At 37.7% G+C, this 24,994-nt stretch overlaps 3 protein-coding genes across 4 annotated transcripts; all 3 read right to left on the minus strand.

Moving 5' to 3' along the window:
* Positions 1–1,719: 1,719 nt before the first annotated feature.
* On the minus strand, positions 1,720–19,630 carry LOC148733589 (uncharacterized). The gene is made up of 5 exons (XM_088756122.1): positions 19,518–19,630; positions 6,473–6,793; positions 4,224–5,725; positions 3,972–4,074; positions 1,720–3,188 (listed from the first exon to the last, which is right to left on the minus strand). Exons 2-5 carry the CDS (start codon positions 6,666–6,668, stop codon positions 2,758–2,760), a joined length of 2,232 nt encoding a protein of 743 aa, XP_088612248.1. The 5' UTR covers positions 6,669–6,793; positions 19,518–19,630; the 3' UTR covers positions 1,720–2,757.
* LOC148733590 (uncharacterized) lies at positions 16,025–16,834 on the minus strand. Its single transcript, XM_088758009.1, has one exon. It carries the CDS (start codon positions 16,832–16,834, stop codon positions 16,025–16,027), a length of 810 nt encoding a protein of 269 aa, XP_088614135.1.
* Positions 19,342–24,758, minus strand: LOC148733591 (uncharacterized). Of its 2 annotated transcripts, none has more exons than XM_088756139.1 (4): positions 24,401–24,758; positions 23,849–24,037; positions 22,325–22,438; positions 19,342–19,631 (listed from the first exon to the last, which is right to left on the minus strand). In XM_088756139.1, the coding sequence occupies exons 1-4, from the start codon at positions 24,624–24,626 to the stop codon at positions 19,474–19,476; spliced, it is 687 nt and encodes a 228-aa protein (XP_088612265.1). In that variant the 5' UTR covers positions 24,627–24,758; the 3' UTR covers positions 19,342–19,473. The 2 variants fall into 2 exon arrangements, with proteins under 2 accessions (XP_088612265.1, XP_088612264.1); XM_088756138.1 differs by having other exon boundaries at positions 22,325–22,441.
* Between the last annotated feature and the right edge of the window lie 236 nt (positions 24,759–24,994).

The raw sequence follows: 24,994 nt of genomic DNA on the forward strand, positions 1-24,994 counted from the left end.
CTCATATACGTAATAGAAGATAAGCACTAAACTTTATTAGTGCATACTAAAACAATAGAAAGTGTTGAAGGCACGCTCTGATTTACTGCTTAAACTCCGAATATCCTTTCTTTATTCACTTCCGTGAAACGCCTGCGGAATTCGCGCCTGAAAATATTGTAATCGTTGCAGGAATAAATGAGTCGATATCGTCTTTTTGTGCTGTATTGTCTCACTGTTGTAGTTTATACTAAAACAACTGTACACCTTAGTGTTGGTGTCTAGCGGTGGTGGTAAATATCCAATACTAGCCACTTCCACCTGAATAATTGTTAACTGGCCGAAGAGATTTAAATCTGACACACATTCTAACCGATAAAAATCAAGGAAAATATTTCGGGAGCAGGTTCCTTAAGTTCAGTTTGAAGACAAGAAAAATTGATGAAATTAACCTCTGGCTAATGCCTGTCTCGACATTAAAATATTTCATGACTGAGTTTCTCGCATCTGGGAATTTGAGTTTTACAAAACAAGGTTAACAATGCATGATTATTTTCACGATTAATCTCTGAATGGTACTCCATACACCTCGCAAGATCTGAAACAAGTACGTGGCAGGAAACTTCAATATTTTTTGGTTTAGTATGAGCACTGAAAAGCTTCTTGGAAAATAGACGCCTACAGGCGTGTACTCGGGCTACTCATGTGTGGCACAGAAAGAGCATTTGGCCCACTTGAGAATATATATCATCGGAGCAGAAAAAGTTGTTGGAATCAATTATTGTTTAAGGGCCAAGATTTTTTTCTACATCTCTGCTTAGGATCAACTTATTATTCTGGCCGTAAAGAGCCAGAATCAGTAACTCCGTTTGGTTTTTCCGTGCAGGAAAATGTACAATAGACGCCATGTGGCAGTTTTTTATTGGCGTAAAGTAATGCGGTAGACATAACCTATTAACGAGGTTGAGCCATTTTGGCATCGAGTGTTTCAGGCTTGAAGTACTGGGATCCACAGAAACGATAACGAGGCTTGTTACAGATATTTATTGAGCGACTGTGAGGCGAAACTTGATACAGGAATGGAAAATATGGGAATTTGACTCGTGCAAGTAGAGAAAGATTTGGATCGCATCGTCAAAATTTGATGAATTTTGCAACCGGAAATTTCATAAACGCAGGATATCATTTAGTACTGGTTTTGTAGAACGCCTGAGGTATGCGTTTATTGTTCTGCGGAGTTAGATGGCTACCATCATTCTTGATTTCTCCGTGACTCGAGCAAAAGTCATTAAGTAGTGACTGATTCCTTTTCTGTAGACTTTGCGGTGGTACTTACGTTTGTCCCCGTATTTCATCTAGCGATTTTAGTATTTCCAATTTGTCATGGCATCAACTTGTCCTAAAGTGTTAATCTCCGTAACTCTCCATGTTAACTAACAATGAAAAGCTCACAACCACGATTTTGCTAAAACGCAGCAAGGAAGTTCGTTACCTCTGAACTACAAATCCGGCCAGAATAAAGGGTCCGTGTAACCTTTTGTTGTGAGCGATTATGTGATTGAGTCTTGTAAACATGGGATAAACTGCAGGCAGCATATTTGTGAAATTGGATTTGTCAACAGTGGAGGATAATGATAAGCTTGGCATTCTTTGCCCTTTTATGAAATTCAAAAGTGAATACCTAGACCGTAGTTTCCTCCGTCTGGGTAAAGCAACACCAAAGCTAGGTTTCTCTTAAACTTTCGATGATAACTTTTGGGATGCTTTACTTCTTCGTGTTCAAAATTACATTTATTGACAAAGCAATGCATTCTAGATGACACGGGCAGTCAAACAACTTACACGTCTATTGCACAAAAACAGGAAAAGACGAGTATGTCGTGGAAAATGTTGACTATACTTGGTTCTCGATCACGCGAAACAACACGAAACTTGTGATCAACATATTAATAAGTAACAAATTTAGCATAACAAGACCTGCATTTCTCTAATAATGTGACTCTTTATTAGGATGAACAAAAAAAGAATTGTTGGACAGCTATTTCAAATACATCGCAGTCAATTTTTTAGAGAATTTACGAAAGTCTTCGTTGACAAAGTTGTGAAATGTTGTAAGCATAGAAACAGAATAATTCAAATAATCAACAGGCTAGCTAAGTGATAGTTGAACAAACGATAGACTCAGTGTTAAATTGACTGCTTGACATCGCTGAGAAAAACAATACGATAAACAAGAAAGGTATACTTACTGTCACTGATATAAAACCAAGGCTTCTAGACCGTAAAGCAACGCAGGCTTACACACTTTCGACATTGTCGACAGATTGATAAATAGATTGGAAACTGGAACCTAGACTCGGCCTACTGCGTAGCCCGAGTAATGAAGTGAGGGCCATGTGTTAGAAAACTCTTTACTGGGTTAATCATGAATTTACCCTCTTGAAATAAAGAACATTGTATTGTATTGCATTGTATTGAAGTATAAAAATACTGTACGATTTGATTTTTGGGATAAGTGGATGCCAATACCGAAACACAGTATGCAAGATATGGATAAACTAAGCTATCATAAATCGTACCAAACAATGATAACTGAAGGCAAACACGTCATTTATACATTATGCTAATGATTTAGACAATTTTCTTGCAACACTGATAAGATACCAGTTGGCCTAAGTTTTATTTACATGCTTCAGTCTGTCACAGACTCTTAGGTCTTGGTGAAGTTCACCAAGACCCAAGAGTTTTACCGCGAGTTTCGATTGAAAGAATAGGCGATTAACGGAGATTTGATCCAAGTTTGTCTCTTACGTTATTTCTTTTGCTCACAGTGTTCATCGTGATCTTGTGATCAGGGCCCAGAATATCGTTTTGAATTATAAAGGCCTTATTGAGCTCTTCTAATGCCTTATCGAATTGTCCACGAAGGAATAAAACATCGCTAAGCTGAACGCGCGAACGAGCTGTATCCTGATGATCTCCCAACAGCTTCTTTCGTAGCTCTAGAGCTTCTCTGAAGTACTTTTCGGCCCAATCGATGTAACCTGGCTCAGAGCTTCCATCTGCAAGGGACTTGTAAGAGTCAGCAATGTAGGACAAAATTGAAGCTGTCCAGGGGTGGTCACCAAGCTGCTGTTTGTAAACTGGCAAGGTGTTCTTTTTCCAAATGTCGATCGCCTTTTGATGATCACCACACAATCGATGGGAATCTAACAAAGTATGAAGAGAGGATATACGTTCTAAATTGTTTAATGTAACCTTACTGCGTTTCAAAAAGAAACAACTGGAATGGACGTGAGCGCGTCGTCGAGGGTGATTTTGTCAATTAATATAAAGCTTGTGAGCCGTAAACGTTTCGAGGAAAGCTCATCAATCACGAGCCGAGGTCGAGTGATTTAGAACTGAAGCTTTCCAAGAGTTCTCCCAACATCCCAAGTGGCCGGCTTTATCACGTTACAGAGCCCGGAGAAAATGCGTCCTATTGCTTTTAGGACATAACTAGTTACATGCGGGCTCTATCAACTGGACTGATCAAGTTCATCAACTCAACTGACCAATCAGACGGAGCATACTATGCTCATTTATGTTGTAGATACTGATTGACATGTGAACGTTTGTGTAAGCGTTAGACTTCCATCAGAATATTTTCCTTTTCGAGACGAAGACGACTATCGCAAAGAAAATAAAAGAAATCAATTTAAATACGACTCGAAGTTTATGACAGTTTGTAAAGTCAATGGGGCACACCGTGAACCATAGACATGATCCATTTCCTCTTTCTCCATGAAAATGAAAGACTCGACGAGAGTAACAATAGATGAGCTTAGTAAATCCTCTTTTCAGTGCTCATTGAATTGGAAATTTATTTGTTTTTTTCTCTCGATTTATTTTGCATAAAAACCGCCTAATTCGGAATTTCACAGCGCGCTTTATTACTTTTTAGCCTCCATACAGTCTTCCACAGGGAAACGCGAACCCAAAAGGTTACTTACTTCCAAGGTCACAATATCCAGCAGCAAGATACAAATGGTCACATAAAGACTCTCTTATTGAAATTCCTTCCTGTATGAGCTTTCGTCCTTTTTCCTCGTCTCCCTGCAAAACAAATCACTCTTGTAAATATCCGGGTTCAGTTTACCTTAGTGCAGGGGTAACCCATGAGGTTTGAAGCAGACTTGCCCATTTCCACCCATTATTGGTGAGGTTTCATTAGATTTTCTGCAAACTGCAGAGAATGATCTCACCTGCAGTACAAAACATACTCCAAGCTTACTAGCGGTATGTGCATGCGTTTGGGACTTTCGTTCTTCCTCCGGCAATGTGCTGCGCATGTCATATGCTTCCTGAAACTTTGTAAGGGTAACAAGGGTTTCTTCTGGGCTGTCTTTGCTGTGGGACACGTCACAGAGACGACGGAATCCGAGTGAATTCAAGCTCTCTGCATGTTTCTTCTTATCGCCAGATGTTTTAGCAATATCACAGCATTTCTGGTACAGCATTGTGCACTCTTTGGGAGGAGTTAGAACTTTTGCCACAAAATCCAGCACTTCTGTACTATTAACGACATCTAGAACGAAATTTTTGTCAACTGAATCGCTAGAGTCTTCCAGACAATTCTTCAACGCTTTCATGATATTCGCTTTCTGCTGTCGAAACTTATGGATGGCAGCCAAAGCTGAATCTCTGCTGATAAACTTTCTACTCAAGGCTGTTAGTAGCTTAAGGTAATGATGGTTAAATTTACGCTGAGTGGCGCGCCATAGGTCACCCATGCCTAAAGATTCTTTCTCTGTCCGGAAGTAGTCTTGGACCAAAGCATGCATCCTCATCTTTCCGTCAGCGTCCCTATGAAGCAGAGCACACTTGGCCATCCTGGTCTTCTCTGTTTCAAAGTGTAAAGAATCTTCAAAAAGAAACTTAGTGTCCTGAGCTGAGAACTCCGACGGGAAAACAGAAAAAAGGATAAGATTCTGTTTTACCTCATCGGAAAATTTCGTAAAAAACACTTTCAGCGTGTTATAAACATCGTTTGCGCTCGTCTTGATAAGTTTTATGGGATTGTTTCTAAGATGTTGGATTAAACTCTCGAGACCAAAACCATTGTTCAGCAAGTCAGAGCAGGTCACAAGAAGGAATGGTATCCCACCACAAAGTTCAGCCAGTTCCCTGTAGTGTTCCTCGCTAAAGACATCAACAAGACTCCGAAGCAGTTGAGCAGACGAGTCGTGATCCAAAGGTTTGAGTGGAAACTTACACACATCTGGCGACACGAATCCAATATCTTTCCGAGTAGTGATTATCAGTTTTACATTTGGGGCAGATTTCACCAGCCCTTTAACGAAATCGTCCAATTCCTCATCCTGTATATTCTCTGTATTGTCTAGTACTATGACAGTTGGGATATTTCGCTCAGATAGTTTACGCTTCGCAATAGACACAAAATCAGCAGTTGGCGGCCACACACGACTACTTAATCGACCAAGAATCTCACTGCAAACGTCTTCGAGTTTCTGATGATGACTCTCTAATCGAATATGTGTAACAAAATGGTCACCCTCTTGCTTTAACAAGTGACTTACACGGATTCCCACTTCAGTCTTCCCCATTCCTGGCATAGAAAGAATAACAACCATACGGAAAGTCTGCAGTTTCTTTATAATCTGCTCTACGTCTGCGTCTCTTCCAACAAAGTGAGCGGTCAAACACGGAAGGTTTCTAGGTTGACCTTCCGGCAACGAAGGCGGACCTAAAATACGAAAAAAAAAAAAAAAAGAAACTTAAAGAAAGAAAGACAAAATTTGAACAGATAAAAGGACGATAATGGACCACGAGAGATGTCCAAAAACTAAGCTGACTATATACCAATCGAACCCTGAAACTAGAATAACTTTTTCTCTTTTTATATAAGTAGCACTGCTAGCATAATCAGCATTTTTTCTTGAAGGGAACGTCATCAGAACCCCTTTTATTAAGCCTTCAATTAAAGAGGTGTTTTAGCAATTCACTATCATCTGTTATGTTGACAAACTGTAATCAACAACAATCGGTAGTATTTCGAAGATGACGTCGCCGGAAAATACGCATTTAGAAGGCGTTTTACGCGGTCAGGTAAAGCGTGTTAGAATCGTGTATTTATTTTGAACTGCACTCATAGATGCCGTAGACAAAAGATCCTATCAAACATGTTGCTGCCTCAAATATGTAATTCATTTGCATAGAGGGTCTTAATTAAATATGAGCAAACTCCTCGGCCGTGAAATATACCGCCGTGTTCGATTTTGGCGCATTTATCTTTATCATTAATTTTCTTTAAAGCACTCACAACTAGATTAACTTTGATTTAATGGAAGACTTGGCGAGAATGTATAAAATTCTCAACGCAAAGATAAATCTGAGGTCGGTAAGATTGTATTAATCATAAAGAACAATACATTCAAAGCCTCATGCAATCTTAACAAATCCATCTGCACACGGGTCCCAGCCACAATCTTACCTTGTTCCGCAATCGAATCAGCTAGCTCTTTGAGGCCGACGTTTCTCAAAAGCCATACCAAATAGGACACATCATCTGGGCAGATTTTACCGTGTTGGCGTAAGAAGCTCAAAAACTCGCGTTGGCTTTTAATGGCAAGAAGCTTTCCTCGTGGCAAGTAATTATCGTTGGTTTGTTCGTCACAGAGAAACTTCATTTCCTCCAACTCTTCTTCTGTTATTTGGTCAGCAACTCGAACCAAGAAAGCGTTAAACTCTGGGTAATTTCTTGCGGGTTGCGAAATATTCAGGGATCGACTGAACTACACTTTTTCCTGAACTCCTAAGAACAGAGGTGAGAAAGCAGTAAAGATCAAGCCCTACTCTCAATAGTACTTAAAGAAGAACCAAACGAGAAAAATAACATCCAATGCTTAATTTTGAAACATCTTTTGACCTTCTTTATACTAGTCATGGGATGTGCTGGAACTTTAAACAACTATAACTGCACAGCTGAGACAGCCGATGACATCACTAACGATATTATTTTACGCTAAATGAGTTAATAGTTTCTGATAGCGTAGTGGAAGCTGACCATTACCATAAAACAAAACATCAAGCAATGTTTGGGACAAAGACTGCTTTTATTAATACATACTAATTGAACTATGTTTTCATAAATACATAACTCTCATATGATTATTAACTAGTTAATAACCAAGAGAGAGTGAGGTCGTTACGAGTAAATCTCAAACTAGGGAATAGTCGAATGACCGAGCAATAGGCAAAATAATGTTCTAGCATTTAAAACAATTCCCTAAAATAAACAAAATTTGTGGAAAATGATTCTGACGAAATCTATGTTCCATATCTTGTAGTGCATTTGGGCGAGCGAGAGCTCAGTATTTTCTTAGCGAAATACTGGCCGCCATGTTTGATTTCAATGGCAGCGAAGAGCTGGGGAGAGAAAGAAATTTGTACTAAGGGTTGAGTGACAGTCAAAAGTAAGGAGAGCGGCTGGGGTGGGGGAATGAATATTTCGCCTGCCCAAACTCATTGTTATTTTGCAAACCTCCGTTCGCCCACTAACGGAGTTTCCGATTGGTGCGGTTTAGCTGTAGCTGTCAATTACAAGCCAAATGTGTCATTTGGACATTTCACACTTCCGGGAAAAAGAGAAAGATGGTAAACTCTGTTGATGGTGAAGTTTTTAGCTTCGATTCCGCTCTTGAGAATTTGGTATATGATGCGCATTGAGATCGGACCAAAAAAATAAAAAGCAATTTCTACACTGATTTCTGGGAAGGATCTACAGGCCGTGCTGCCCACTACCTTCGGAAATTATGACAGAGAAACCTTCGAGCGTAGTTGTCGTTTTTCCCCTTCGAAGTACATTTTACAATCAAATGGAAGCATCTTCGTTGGGATTAACGGCAGCTACGTTTTCTTGTCGTTTGGAGGATATAGAGTGCAGCAATTGTCAACTCGAATTTTCGTCAGCTGAAGAGGTTTTGGCTAAGCCATTTCTTTCGTAGATGAAAAAAATCAGCAACACCGTTTCACAAAAATACGCCGGTTCGTATCAAACAACTTATGACGGGTACACCTTCTAGTACAGTTGTTTATTTGCTTCAAAGTATCGTTTACGATCAAATGGATGAAACATCGTCGAATGAATAAATGGCAACTACACTCAAGGATAGTCGTTTGGAAAAAATAGAGTGTAGCAAATATCAGCTCATATTTGTGACAACGGAGGAGGTTTTGTAGAAGACGATAGAAGCCATTTCCTTCCTGACCGAAAAAAAATTGCTTCACCGTATCACTTATCGGCTCTACGCATGTTTTTTATTTCTTTCTTTATTTATTTTTTTCCTGTCAGAGGACAATGCTTCCGGTTTTTAAACAAACTTATTTTGATTGGGTACCTGCTCATTTCCGGAAATGGAGTGACGCGCAACTAATCAGGGGGTGTTCTGCTTTTTAACAGTCTCTTCGGGCAGGCGTCCTCTCGCCCCTTCCCGTCCCCCTCCCCCGACCGTCGACTCTGACACTAAATTAAACATGACCGGTTAAATAAATGATCGCGCGCTTCTTAACGTCAACTCGTCCTAATAAGACGCCTGCGCTGCACGCTAATTGAGACTGAGTTGATCAAAATATTTACTTTGTGATAGTTTCAGCGAGAATAACGTTGCAATCGGGATTTACATGCAGCATTACCGCTGACAAGTTGCGATTTATACTCTCTGACACTCACCGCGTTTACGAGCGTTCAGCCGTGGTTTTCCTGTGTTTTTTTTATTTGTTTTTTACTTCAAAAGGCACAGAAATTTTCTGAAATATCGAAAAGTACCCGTTTTTCGTTTTCCTTGGAACGACCCATGGAAACATCATAGCCAAATACAGCGTAACGCCATCGTGCTAATGTACATGTATATTAACGAATGGTCAGCCGATTTGAACGTTTTCCAAAGGACATAGAGGTATAGCAGTGTATCGTCAGAGGATTTGGAATTACTCAAATTCCCATGAAAGAAGGTGCAGTACTCAGAATCTGGATGATATGCACACAATTTGAGGTATATGTTTGATAACAATGTCAAAAGGAGTCTAAAGGGAATGCAATCTTTAAATTTATAGCGGGCTTCATTTTTTAGTTCTTTATAATGGTTTAACCTATTTGCTTACTCAATAAGTGATGTGTAATCAGAAACCTGATTAATTCAGTTCATAATTACAAATATATTCCAAACGACTGACTAGCCCTATATTTACTGTGATGATTTCGCACTCATTGTTGAAGTTCATTTATTTGTTTAAGCAGGTTGCTTAATTGGCAGCTGTAATAGCTGATGTGGACCTGTTGCCCTAACCTACCCATCCTACCCCAGGGGAGGACATCCATCACACAGTAATCTCGTGTGTGGGAAATTAACGTCTCCTGCCCCAACCCTGCAGGAGACGGGACCTCCATTTATTCGTCCCTATCCGAGAAGACTAGAATATCTAACCATTTCTTGATGTTATAGAAAGGTAGCAAATTCTTCTCAATTTTTTTAAGACCTTGAGTGTTGGTCCGGCCGGGGCTCGAACCCTCGACCTCCCGCACTACAGTCCAGCGCTCTATCCATTGAGCTAACCGGGAGGCGGTTAGCTCAATTAATAGTCTACTGTGCGACGTTCGGTTGTAACAACAAATCATGGGATATTCTACTATTTGGCTGCCCTAGGGATCTACCTGTACGCTCACGGTGGCTGACAAAGATCTCGTGAGCGGATCTCGTCGTTTCGGAAAACTCGAGGCTGTACTTGGATCATTCCACACCTGACTGTTTCCAAGATTAAAAAGCAGAATTTCTTGGTTTAAAACAAGGAGCTATGCTAAAACCTGCCGAACCTGGTACTCTACCTTCGATGGTCTTTTTTTTCCGACCACTTAGTTGCAACTTAACGACACATTATTCCATGGCACCCGGGCCAAACCGAATTAAAGCTCTCGCACGAAATCGGGCGGCACGCCTATTTTACAAGTCATAATTTGGATACATCAACAAAGTTGAAATGGTAAACTGGCCACTGTAACGATTACAAAAGCTGACGTTTCGAGCGTTGACCTTTCGTCGGAGCGAAGGGCTAACGCTCGGAGACGAAGGGCTAACGCTCGGAGACGAAGGGCTAACGCTCGAAACGTCAGCTTTTGTAATCGTTACGGTGGCCAATTTACCATTTCAACTTTGTTGATATATCCAAATTATTTCGTTACTCCCACCGACGCAGCCCCAAACAGTTTCTTTCGAAACTGTCAGCTTTTATTCATTTGTATTTTGATTGCTGCGACTACTAACTTTTGTCTTAGCATTTTTCAATCCACAGCATTCAGAACAGCGGACCATGCCAAGCCTCAAGAAACTCACAAAGGAGCTACGCCAGGAAATCGTAAGTTATCTTTTCCCTTTTCCCCCCATTAGTAAAGATCTAGCATTCCGTTTAGCCATTCTCACTTTCGCCAAAACTAGGTTTTGTAGCCACATAAACTTCATCGGTCGTTGCCTTCATTCTAAAGTTATTCCCAAGGGTTTTCGCTCATGAGATGTAACGAAAGACGCCAAATAGTGTTTAGATCCAGCAAAAATGCTACCATGGTAACATGACGTCACACTTCGGCACTCTATACCATCACCAAATTCAGTGCGCCCAAAATTCTTTTTCACGTAACATCAAGAGAATTACCATTAGAGCTATGTGCCAAAATAGTAATCACCTCACCGAACAAATCCTACATTGCCGCTCTGAACTTTCCAAAATCTGTCCAGCAGTTTTATTACAATCTATCCGTGCCAAAATTCAGGAAACTAATTCGAAACTTTTCAATCATTTGAACCAAATTAAGGCCCAAAAACTTGACCAACTTATCGGTCCCCAAATCGCTCACCACTCATCACCAGAAAACCTCAAAACTGTAGTTACCATTCCAGAAAACCTCTCACTTTCCGATCCAGAAAAATCCGTCCTCAGTAGAGGCTTAAATTTCGTTCCCATTTCTAAAACAACGGACGAATTCCCAATTAAACAAGACGTACAAAAATTCCCTCGCCGCGTTCAATTAAAAGCCTTTTTTCACAACAAAGAGGATGATTCTAACACCTCGAACAAAGACACTTTCGAAACACTTCAGACTCCAAAGTCTAAATGGACTCCCCCAGAGGGCCAATTCGCACCATTAGACTTTTTTATCAAAAAATACCGCCACGATATCAACAAACTCAATTTCAAACGTATTACCAAATTTTCTAATCTCTCTTCTGAAGAGTCGTCGGCTCTAAAAAGTCTTAGAAAACGCAAAGACATAGTTATCAAAGCGGCCGATAAGGGCGGCTCAGTCGTTGTTTGGCGCACCGACCTCTACCAAAAAGAAGCTTTGCGGCAACTTTCTGACACCTCTTTTTATCAAAAGGTCGACAAAGACCTCACTGCCAGCAACCAAAACTCCGTCAAGAATATGATCAAACAACTCATAACTAAACAAGACTTGCCGGCCACAGCAAAAAAACTCATCATAACCACTCCTAGAACTTCTCGTATTTACTTTTCACCTAAAATTCACAAACCTAACAGCCCGGGTCGGCCCATTGTCTCGGCTTGCAGTTTCCCTACCGAACTTATCTCCAGCTCTCTAGACAAAATTATGGCTCCCATCGTCAAAACTTTACCATCATATATTAAAGACAGCCAACACGCTCTTCAAATTTTTCGAGACTTTAATTTCCTTGGCCAAACAAACTTCTTTTCACCATGGATATTACGTCTCTTTACACTGTCATTCCTAATGGCGAAGGCCTTCTGGCCCTTAAACATTTTTTTTGATCAACGTACTGTTAAGGAACCTAAATATGAAACACTACTACGCTTAGCCGAACTAGTGCTCACACTCAATTGTTTTTCATTCGGAAACAACTTCTTCAAACAAACCAATGGTGTAGCCATGGGCACCAAAATGGGACCTAGCTATGCCAATCTTTTTGTAGGTTTTGTCGAACATCAATTTTTCAGCCAATACAACGGGTCCAAACCTGAACTCTACGGTCGCTACATCGACGACTGTATCGGCGCTACCTCCTCTACCATTCGCTCCGACGAAGGGCTAACGCTCGAAACGTCAGCTTTTGTAATCGTTTCGGTGGCCAATTAACCATTTCAACTTTGTTAATATATCCAAATTATTTCGTTACTCCCACCGACGCAGCCCCAAACAGTTTCTTTCGAAACTATCAGCCTTTATTCATTTGCATTTTACAAGTCGCAGGACACAGGTCACAAAAGAAAAAAACAGTTCGAATAACAGTTACGCTTGAGTTGATCTTTTAATGGCTCGAAAAACGTTAAAAGCTCTCTTTTTTACGATACGAAATACTGTACGTAATTTTAACGGAGTAAGAGCGAAAAAGGTACACCTGAAAAGTACATGGCAAATGATGTTTCACACTTTTACACACTTTACACACTTTATTTTTCTTTTTCTTACAAAATAATTTAGATTATGTTGACCCGCAGATAGCAAATTTGCCATTCGAGGCGGGTCAATCATCAACAAACATTATTTACAATATATAAAGAAAATTAAAAACTAAATAAGTAGATATTGTTAAATTATAAAAAGAAGCATAGCTGGCAAATACATCAATAGTTGTTCAATAAAGTATAGAAGCAAATACATTAGTACTGAAAGCAATCGGATCAATTTGTTTTAATTATGCAGTCCTTAAGTTTAGAGGAGATCTTTTCAACATCAAGATAAGAATCTTCATTATCTAGTATCTGAAATAAAGACGTTTTAATTTGTTTATTAAAGGAATGTTTTGATAACGTTTTGAATTCTTTCGGTATCTTATTCCAAATTTTGACACCAACACGCGAGAAAGCCTTTTTTTGTAGGTTAAGTCTAGAGTACTTTGTACTAAAGAGCTGCGATTTGGATGATCGAGTATTGTAGGTATGAATATGAGATGTTTTAGTAAATAGTTTCAAAATATTAATGGGAGCCCTCTGGTTGTGCACGTCAAACATAAGTTTACTTACGGCTTCATAATATAGGAACGTAACAGGCAGAATTTTTGCTTTGGCAAATAAAGGGATGGCATGCTCTCTTCGATCGGTGAAATAGATTAAGCGCAAAACTCGCTTTTGAAGAACTAAAATCTTGTTTAAATAAGCATTTGACGCATTGCCCCAGGCAAGGAGTCCATAAGTTATATAAGGTAGAATTAATGAATTGTAAATATTTACAAGGATAGTAGAGGGAACGAAGTACCTCAGCTTTGCAATCATCCCTATTGTTTTACTTATTTTTACGATAACAGAGTCAACATGGTTTTTCCATGACAAATTTTGATCAATTAAAACGCCTAGATATTTGATATAACTTTTTTGCTCTAAACTAACTCTTCGGTTTGTCTCACAATCTAAAATACCTATTTGTGGAGAAAAATGCATTTTTTTCTGATGAGGACGAAAAATTAAGAAATTTGATTTTTTTGTATTCAATGTCAACCTATTTGTAGTTAACCAGTCATGTACGTTATTCAACTCTACATTAACCGTTTGCTCGATCGCCTTAAGATTCTTATCAGCATAAAGTATATTAGTATCATCCGCAAAGAGATAAAATTTTAGTTTATCAGAACAAAGGTGAATGTCATTTATGTAAAGTAAAAATAGAAGAGGTCCAAGGACTGATCCCTGGGGGACGCCACAGGGGGAGATAAGTTTTGTTGATAAATGCTCTCCAATCTGAATTGTTTGTGTTCTATTTTTTAAATATGATTGAAACCAGTCATTTATCAATCCACGGAAACCGTAAAAGTTCAATTTATCGAGTAATATTTCATGATTGACCGTATCAAATGCCTTTTTCAGGTCAATAAAGACACCGCATGAGAAGTACCGTTTATCCATATTACGTAGTATATCTTCGACAATATCAAGTACTGCATGCTCTGTGGAATGTGACTTGCGAAAGCCATACTGTGAGGAGTACAATAGGTTGTTTTTGTCAATAAATTCCTTCATCCGGAAGTACAAAAGTTTTTCAAAAATCCTATTAAAATTAGACAAAAGAGATATTGGTCGATAGTTTGAAGGGTCGGTCTCGTCGTCACTTTTATATATTGGCGTTATTTTAGAAATCTTAAGTTTTGAAGGATAGACACCAAGGATAACAGATAAATTGAAAATATAAGAAAGAACTGGAGATATGATATTGCAAGAAGATTTAAGCAGTTGTGTAGGGCAGGAGTATAAGCCACAGGATTTATTATTTGGTAGGGATAATATTTCCTGTTTAACTTCTTCTGGTGTAATGGGTTTGAAAAAGAAGGAAGAATCAGGTGATTTCAATTTACCAAGATAACTCATATAGTTATCTTTCTTTGGCAATTTACTTGCTAGTAAATTACCAACATTTGCAAAATGCTTATTTAGAATATTTGGTAATCTGGAAGGATTTTGTGTTATTTGATTGTTATTGCTTGGGTCTTTCAGCTTCGTTAACACTCTGCTTTTTGTCCTTTGGTTATTTATTAATTCATTTATTACTTTCCACGTCTTTTTCATATTATTTGTATTTTTCTCAAAGAAATCATAGTAATAACGTTTTTTACTCAAACGAATAAGGTTTGTAATTTTATTTCTATAATATTTATATTTACTATGTATTCCATTAACATATAGCTTGTTCTTTATTTTTATTGATGTCCTTATTCCTTTTGTTATCCACGGTTTTGCAAGTTGTTTAATTTTACGTTTGGATAAAATTTTAACAGGCGCATGGTTATTCACGACTGAATTTAATTTTCTGTAGAAAGATGAGAATAGTTCATCAATATTATTTGTTTTTGAGGCAATAATAGCATCCCAGTCGATCGCGGACAAATCATTTTTAAATTCCTCATAGGAGAATTGAGAGAAGTCGCGTTTTTTAATTGTTTTCTTGATAGGTTTGTCTCGCTTAGATTTCAAAATACAAAATTGAGAAAAATGATCAGAGACATCGGTAATAATGTTTCCACTAATTAGAACTTGATCAGGATTATTAACGAAAATATTATCAATAAGAGAGGCTGAGTTATTACGTACGCGTGTTGGTTTGTCAATAGTTGGAACAAGATAAAAACTTTGTAGGGCCAGTAGGAAATCCTGACTATATGAAGATGATTCCGTCTTTAAAAGACATAGGTTAAAGTCACCCATTAAATAAAGTGTTTTCCTAGTGGAAGCCAGCTTTTCGATTGTATCATTAAAATATTCAATGAATTGATCTGGGGAGTTGTGTTGACGATAAATTATTCCACATATGACATTTTTTTGTTTCTCATGGGAAATTTCTATCCACAATGCTTGAAACGCCTCGCAAGAGACCCTTTCAAGCACTGTGTAATTAAGGTCTTCATTGATAAAAAGCGCGACGCCTCCTGACGCCAATGGTGTGGCTACGTATTCAAAAGTGTAACCTGGAATTTCAAAGCTAATATTAACAGTCGTTTTAGTTATTTTCGTTTCTGTAAGTCCAATAATATCAAACTGAAAATCCATTTCTGATAAGTAGTTGGTTTGGAGTTTTTCGAGATTGTGATTTAAACTGATGATATTGTTATGAAAAATCGAAAAGCTCGTTTCCATCACGTCTCTTATTTGGGTATTTAGGTTTTTATTAAAATTATACGGAGAATAATAACGGCTGTAGATTTGTTGATTTAATAAGTTATTGTTGGTATTTAAACTGTCATCAAGATTTGAGTTTAGTCTGAAAAGATCAAGATCATGCAAACCATTTAGGTTTTCGAGTTGTCTCTTAGTTGGTAGCTGATTTTGGATCAGAGAGTTGTTAAATTGCCCGTGGTAGAGAGTTAAGTTGCCAGTGAAGTTATAATATGGAAGTTCTTTAAGAAAGAGTTTTCTATTTCGGTCCTGTTCTTTGTATCTTCTGGTTCGCTTTTGCATCTAAAGCGCGTTTGAAATCATATCATAGGTGAGATATTAAAAACTAGCAATAATATTGTCACTGCGTTACTTATCTCTATCCTTGGGTAAATGCGTTTAGGTCCTCCATATTTGCAAATTTGCGGATCGGTGAATTCTCTGATTTCCTGAGAAATACGGAACCATTTTTCGCCCAGCAGAATTTGAAGCTGTTGGCTTCTTTGAACTTCTTTGCCTCATACAGAAGGGTTTGTAGACGAGGTGTCAGATGATCGTAAATATTGAGGTGACTCACATCAATCTCTGAAGAAAATCCTAGTTGCTGTGCTGTTATGTTCCTTATTGTCTTCCTAGACGCCATGATTTTTTCCTTTACCATCCTTCTAACAAATTTACAAACTATTGCGTCTGGTCGATTCGAGGGATTCCTTGATGGAACTCGGTGGGCAATGTCAATGTCATTTATCGAAACATCTTTCACTCCCATCTGATGAAATAGTTGAAGACACAGGTTAGCTGTCTGCTCGGTCGTCTCTTTCGCTGCCAGCAACGGTAAACCGATAACTTTGATGTTAAATTGGTAGCTGTACATTTCGAAGCCATCAATTGACTGCGAGATTCTATCGCAAGTATCAGAAATTACATTTAGCCTTGAGCTTAAACGCTTCAGTTCTTTCGATGCGTACTTTTTAAACGCTTCAAAATCATCGCATTGAGCTGAAACAAACTCAACTGATCGTTCTTTGCCCACAGTGTCGCCGCCATGTTCGATGCCAGCATCATGATTGATTTCTTCACGTCGATGTCCAATTTCCTCAGTCAATTTATCCAGTTGCTTCTTGAGATCTTCAATTTCATTCCTTAACTGCTGATTTTCTTTTTTTAGTTGGTTTCCTTTACCAGCCATAATTAGGGAAACTTAATAGAATAAAATCACACAGAGCGAGAAATATGCGTCCGCTCAGCTCAGCGTCCGCTCAAAATATTAAAATGAATAAAAATTGCAAATTATCGAATTGCTTTTGTGCCTACTATGCCTTCCTTCTAGGAAGGCCGTAGGCACTATGTTCTGGTGTCTTGTAGGTCCGTAAACCTTCCCCCAAGCCCGTCGCGGTTTTCAAAATGGCGAACTATCGTGAGACACTTGTAACATTCTGTGTAATTCCTCCTGGGTCTGTTCCGACACTTTCCATCATTGAACGACTCTGGTCGGGTTTTTTCGGATAATTTTTTTTTTCCGAGCTTTACAAATTTTTCTCCAGGACCTCACCTCTGCATTTTGACATTGTAATCGTCGTCAAACGTTCGCACATAGATAGACACGGCGGAAAAACCGCTGGACATGGGCAGTATGAGCCTAGTACCACACGTACCACATGCGTTTGACTCCCGCCATTCGATTTCAAATTATAATAAAGTTCGGATATAACACACGCTGTCATTGGTTGAAAGGGCTGTCGCGCCATCTGCCAACTTGTACCATGTCTAAATTTTTTTCGTTAATTGAAATTGAAATTTCTGAATAGGCGAGCCGGCAAGTAGTAACAGAAGAATCAAACAAAGGTTTGTAAACATGTCAAGCGCCTTAATTTGCATCATTATATCGTGCGCAGAGACGAAAATCCTCTAAGAGAAAATGAAATGGACAGTCCGAGTTTTGAAGGTTTTTACACTCAGATTGTAAACTTACGTACGGTAAACAAAAAAAATCAAACACAGCTGACACTCGTATAGTATATAAAGTTTCGTGTTTAAAAACAACACAGAACGAAAAAGGTATAATGAAACTTGAAAATATATCCAAACTAGTGTTTTTTGGTTTCTTTAGGTAGTTGTTGACTCTTTGTAAGTCAAAGAAAAAGACATGTTTGAGGTAACTAATTAAAGAAAAAAAGGTTCAAAGATGACCTATTTTTCAGTCGTTGATGTGAAATCTTTTAAGAGCCCTTTTGACGGTGGACTTTTACAGACATGAGGGTTTCCTTCTGCCCAAGGCTGCAGACCTGCGTACGTTCACAACTCAAAAACAATATTTACAGCTTTACCGGTACTAACAGGAACTCGAGCTTGAATTCGTGTTACGGCAAAAATGAATCGTTGCTTTTTGACTCCATTTAGTCCATCACATTCTGCTGAAATGTTTATTTAAGGTATATGATCTTGATAACGTCTGTGATTCATTAAACATTTTTTTTTACTGTGGACTTTGTGCTGGCGATGGTTGTTAGCCTGATACAAGAGAACATCAGCAGTCGATGTTATCTTGAGTAATATCAATGGTTTTCCGAGTAAACTTCTGCTACTGAGCTCATCGTCGTTTCAAACAGCGAAAATGTTCATGATATTGCCAACAGTAACCGATTCCTCCATTCATTAAAAAGTCGTGTTTGGCATTTTATGAGTTAAAACTGATTGTACGGGTGACAAAGATGGGTTGAGTTACATAAAGAGAAAGAGATGCTGCCTTACCTAAGAGAACAACCACTGTACTTTGTCATATTTTACACTGGAGGCTTACTAGAGCATAATAAGTTGGGAAGTGTACATCTAGATTTCAAATTACAGCTAATAGCTGAAAATAAATTTGGCACAATATTATACTACTAAAAAATTTACAGACTTATAAAATAGACATATGTGGGAACTTGGATCCGTTATGTGTATCACTTGGTCTTCGTGATTAATTGAATCATTTTTTCAAAAAAAGAAAAGTTGAAAAGAAAGAGTGGAGTGGTCAGATGTTCAAAGTTTACTGTCATGTTTGTACACAAACTATTTTTAATCATCAAGGACAACTGGTCTGAAAACTCTTAGAAACCTTAGTTCAATTCTTTGTTTTAAGCCAATTGAGCTCGTGCCACTAGGGCATAAAAATCTGAACAACATAAATTTAAAACAAAGTTGTGAAAACCTGAAGTGAAACGAAAAAATCTTTCCCCTTTTATTTCAACCGAAACCAATAAATCATTCCCCCAAATATGGGAGTCACTCTGATCTTACCAGACACACCAAAAATTTGGAAACTCTCCAATATTGTTGACAAATACTGAAACACATGTGAATTATTTTAACAGTTAAAGTAGAGGTAAAAATAGAAGGTTCTGGTTTTTTTTTTCATTTACTGAACAAAAAACACGTTTATTATCAATGATTGAAATAGACAGTGAAATCGAAATGATTTCAACTTTGCATTCTATAACAATCTTCTCTAAACCCCCACCCCAAAAACAGTTACATGTACCTTTAAAAAGGTATTGCAGGAGTTCTTTGCTTAGGATTTACTCAGGGGAGAAAAAACATGACTTCCAAATAACACAACATAGCACAAAATAGCACAATATAGTTGATAGAAACGCTTGGGCAAAGTCTGAAAAGTGTGGAAAACCACAAAACTGCCCTTATATCGACCCCCCCCCCCCCCCCCCCCACACACAGACACTTTAACAAAGCAGGGACCCAGGAACTCAGGCAGCTGATATATGCAAGACTAATAATACATTTTCTTTAAAAACATATGCAGCCAGTAATTTAAAATAATGTGCATAGTTACACTAACTTTGTAAAACTAAGTTCGTTTTTTATTGTATCACCTCTAGGTTGCCCTGATTCTGTTTTGCCTCCATCATCTCTATGGGTTCTTAATGCATCATCTGTTTGCTCCTCATTCATTGAGTGTTGATCATTACTTATTCCAAGACTGTCATCTACAAGTACACAAATAGTTATACAATTGATGTTAATCACAACTAAAATGAATTTAGGCAATTATTAGTTTGACTCATACAAATTAAAGACAATAAGTTCTCAGGTAAACTGTAGATTTACAGTACTTTCTTTTGTAGGATACTAACAATAACCAAAACAAAGTTATTAAAACATCATGATTTTAAATTTCCAGAAGAAAGCACTAGATAATTTATCTAGTTAAGGAAAAGAATTGATATAGTACCAAGCACTGCCGGAGAACTTAACAGGGAAAATTTGACACTGGCATTAATTTAACACTGACAAATGAATGTTTCACCATAACTGAGTGTGCAATGATTGTTTTCTCATTCAAATATCAAGTTTGCTTTTCATTATTATTTTCAAGTTGCAGGAGGTTAATATTGCTTTTTAGACTAGATTGAGTAATTACAGAATCAGTTGGTTTGCTAAGTGGTTAATATATCAATTCATTCAGTTTATTTTGTTTAATTATTGAAAGGTTAAGTGAGATGAATATGCTTGAACATGAGATGAAGCCATTATTTGAAGCTGTCATTTCAAAGCTATGTTATCAAGGCCCCAGGTCAACAAAAGGAAAAAAAACCTGGAATGGTAATTAACCATAGTTATTTTAAATGGCACTGAACATGATGATTAGAAGGTAATGAAAAGAAAAGATAAATAAATCAATTTAGAAGTTATGTAAAAGTGTTTAAAAATTATTTAGTATTATGGAAACTGCCTAAATTTATAGAACTATTAACTTATAAAACAAGAATAAATTGCGATAGGAGATTGCTTTGCCTTTAAAGTGTTTAAAATGATATAGTATATACAAACTACAATATCATAAAGCTATAATGCTTATATACTAAGAAAGCTAAGTTAATATAAAAATAGGAGCTATAAACTTTCAACATCGAGCTCCTTGAGTTCACGTTTAAAACTGCGATAGGTATCCATATTTCTCAAATTATTAGGAATAGTGTTCCATAGTCGGGCAGCTTGATATTTCCACGACTTAATCCCATACTTTGTCGAATTAACTTTAGGTAATTTTAAAATAGCATCACCACGTAAATTATAATTGGAATTGCGTGTAGTTAACAACTCGGAAATACTTGCAGGTACGTTTCCATTCCTAATTGCTTGAAACACTGTAATTAACATTTTTGCAAGTCTTTGGTTAGCTAATGTGTTATTTCCATTCTTAGCAACTATAATGTCTCATAAGAAGAACTTTTAGTTAGTTCTAGTTAATGATGACTGTTGTGATATTTGCCAGCTAAGCCAATGGCTATAGATTGAAAACAGAGACCAAGGTGAGCATAAAGCTGAAATCTAATGTCTGAAGGATTAATTGTCATGACCCTCACATATTAAAGACTATATTATTATAGTTATACATTAGACTGTCACTTCCCAATTATTACATTATTACTATGAAGAATCTAATTGGTTGAGAGCATTCAATCAATATACCTTAGTGTATGAAGTTGATACGATAAATGCAATATAGATCTACATGTATGCTGCAGATATCCATAGCAGATATCTGCAGTGGATATTGTACCTATTACTTGTTTTTTGAGTTCAAAATCTTCCCAGTTTCCTTACCACCCATCCATATGATGTTTTCAAACTTTTGCAAACTCAGAGAGAAGTGTCTTCTTTTGCAGGTTGTTTAAACAATGTATCACAAAACAATTATTATTGAAATTGGTTTATGCTTGATTTGAGTTATTTAATCTGCCTCAGCCTTTGGCTTCAGCTGATAACTGAATCAGACCTTGGTTTTGATGATTCATGATATCATGCTCAACCTCATCCAATCATTGCTTATCGTCTATAATTAGAAACAATGTAGGAGAGCATTCCACTGGCAATTGCTAGTTAGAATCAGCTATATATATATACCCCAGTCAGAATTAGGATTTCACCAAGAATAATGTTGACCAACTATTGGATACATACAAGTTATGGTCACTGAATTGAATGGAGTGCAATTTGGTCTGAAATCATACACATGATTTCAAAATTCATTTGAAGTGGCAAGTATTATAAATATCAGGCTAAAATTGTACGACAAACTTTAAATAACCACTTCTCCCCATCCACTTTAAAATCACAAAATTTACACATCCAAATACAGGGTTTCACAAAGAAGAGCTTTGGGGACAAAAACTGAAAAGTTTTCCACACAATGGCTTTTTTAATCTTTAATTTTCCCACAATTTGATTGGTTATTTTAAACAAAATTTGAAATCTTACTGGTTGTTTTCTTTTATTGCAATCATTATGGCTTTCTTATTGGCTGGTAAAAGATGCAATTTAGAGCAAATAGTAGTGCAATTCATGAATAAATTGCACTGCTGAGAACATTATTATTAGATTGCAAGGATCACCAGTAATTTTAAAAGGGATGTTAAACAAGCTCAATATTTAACAGTCAATATCCATAAAGTTTGATAGAGCTTAAAAATAAGCTAAGCTAGTGGCTAACCAATCGCCTAAAGTTGAATACTCTCCTTTGTTAAATAGTTTAGCCTTGTATACTAAGTAGTTCATTTTCTTAATCAGTCAATTCTTTTTCACATAGTTTGAGCTTGCTGTCTAAGCTGTGGGAATTTCCTTGCTTTTAATCACTGTTCAATACCTGAGCTTAATCCTCAGAGGGGAATTAATTTACCTTCTATTGCTTTCCTTGATGACTTGGAGAAATCATGACAGGTCACTGCAACTTGTACTAATTTTCGTTCATGGCTCACAGTAAGTTTATCGCCATCTGTAGCAGGGATAGCTGCTTCTGAAAAAAGGACTTAGTTAATAGATCTGAGGAAATCCATTAACTGGTAACTACTGCATGTTGAAAAATTGTCCTTTGCATGAAGCCAGGTGGGGTTCTCTGGGATGTTTGAGTGGGGTGCACTGACAAGGCTTAATAGTAAATACAATTATTAAACCCAGTTTTAGGCAAAATGTTTCATTTCAGTGCCCTTTCACAGAAAAAATTTTAACAGTTACAGAGTGAGGTTTATTGACTCACCAGTACCTATCCTAAAACATGTAGTATAATCTGACAGAATATCTTACTTTTTTACGACAAAAAAATCAATACCCCCAACGACTCAGGAATGTCAGCTTCCCCCAAAGGAGACAGTAAGTAAATATATCTAATTAGACATTTTGTTATGTAATATTGCTGATTATTCTATGGCTGTGTCTCACAAGGACTGGGAACTACCAAATTCACAAATTTGATTGGCTGTCAATTCAATATTGAAAGCGGTCTAGATTTTCCCATCTAGACCGGCATCTAGACCGGTATAGAAAAAAAGGTACAAAGAATATAAAAAATTGGCATATAAGACACAGCCATATAGTAAACATCTTATTGACCGAGCTAGGTCGGTCTGTATGGGAGAACCTTGACCTCAGTCGCTGGTACAGACCGAATGCAGTGAGGTCTGTACTGGCGACTTTGGTCAAGATTCTCCAATACAGACCTCCCGCTCGGTTGATAAGAACTAAGTACTTTTACAAGTTGTGCTGTATTTTGACGAGCCGGTAGGGCAAGTAAAAATACAAATAACGAGTAAAAATACACAGTGATACTACACAACAAAACGTCTTATAAGTTATTGATTATCCAACACGCCAAATTGTTCATTCTGTGAGGGCGAATTTCGTGGATATTTATTTACGGGGAGTGCGTGACAGAAGTATGCGAAGCGGAACGGAATTGGCGCATTGTCCTGTTGCTGTTTCTATTTTCTTCAATTAATGAAGAAATTTCCTGGTTTTCCGTCTAACTGTTTTTCTTAGTTCGATTCATCTAATAAACTTGGATCTATATTTGTCAGCCGTTCCGCCTCTTCTTGGTCAGAAATATAATTCAAATTGTTCACCATTTTTATTTTCGTAACTTCAATCCAATTCTTCGCTTGCGCGATACGAGAAAACCTGCATGTACAAACGGTTCTCTGGAGTACAAATACCGCGGGATATTTGTACTTGTCTATGGTGTTATTTGTACTCTACGGAGTGTAGTTGGATAATAAGAGGGTAAAGAGTTCCATATAACCCCGCACATTAGTTATGTATTCATTTCATAAAGACTAAATATAAAGGTTTCTTTGCAACACTCTATGCATAATTCATGTATGAGGTTATATGGAGTAAAGTGATGCCAAAACTTTTCACACTTACATACCATGGTCGCTCGCTGTCTCATTTCTGCAATGTTCTTCTTCAACTTCGTTAACATTGACTTCATCTTTTCCTATACTTCCTGACTGCGAAGGTTGGATATTCTGTGTTCCAACAACATCCTGTACTGAACAGCCTTCACGTAAATTTTCAAAGTTTTCACGGGATAGCCAGGCAGGACAACAAACGCCACCTGAACAACAAGAACTCAAAACTCCAGCAGCACTCCACTTATTCCCATTCCTTCGTATAATAGCAGCCCCAAGTGGGACATAATTTGTGTAAAGGGTTCAAATGTGTCAAATAATGCCCCGAAGAGTTTTGGGAGAGTCCAAGCGGCTTCACCCCAAATAAGTCCGTCGTTAAATCGTCAGCCACCGAGTGACAACATAATCCATTTAAGAATTTACTATCCGAAGTTTCCGCACTGTCAAATGGCTCCACTTCAAAAGAGTAATGCCTCAATATTCCACTGATTTTACAAAGCTTACGCGGTAGTTTCTCAGGTCGCAATCCTCTGGGAAGATATTGGAAGTTGTTACGATAAGATACTTACACTTCCATTGTTCATTAATGTTATGTCTGATTACTCCTCCAGAGCCAACTGTTTGATAACGTTGATCACTACCTCGATTTCCTGTACAGCTTTTTTGAATCCGACACACTCCTCTGACACCTTTTTGGTCATTTCGTTTTCTCTTGTATCTTAGCTCGTGGGTTGGAACCGCTAACCCCATCCTTCGGCGTAAACTACAAATTGTAATTAGATCCACCACAGGCATCCCAAGGTCACGTCTCGAGCAAAAGCGAAGGATTATTTCATGAAAGCGTCACGCGTTGAGTGATGCGGTGTTAGGTTACGCGAGCAACTGTTGAGAATTTGAATGCGTTATAAGGAATAGTATGGGGAACAAAATATGATCCATTTAAAACACTAAATATGCCAAAATATGAACATTTTACTCGTCAGATTAATAAAAATTACTCATTCCTTGTGTTTCCGTTGTGTTTTTTGGCGATTTCCGTCATTTTGGGCTTGCTTTGCCATAAATCTATGCAAGTACTTCGTCTGACTGTAATAAGCCGTGAACAGAGACAGCAGACAACGAGAATAAAAGCACGTGTAGTTTAATGGCGAACTGAAAACAGA

Source organism: Stylophora pistillata, chromosome 4 (assembly GCF_964205215.1).
Source record: "Stylophora pistillata chromosome 4, jaStyPist1.2, whole genome shotgun sequence".
Taxonomy (NCBI): Eukaryota; Metazoa; Cnidaria; class Anthozoa; order Scleractinia; family Pocilloporidae; genus Stylophora; species Stylophora pistillata.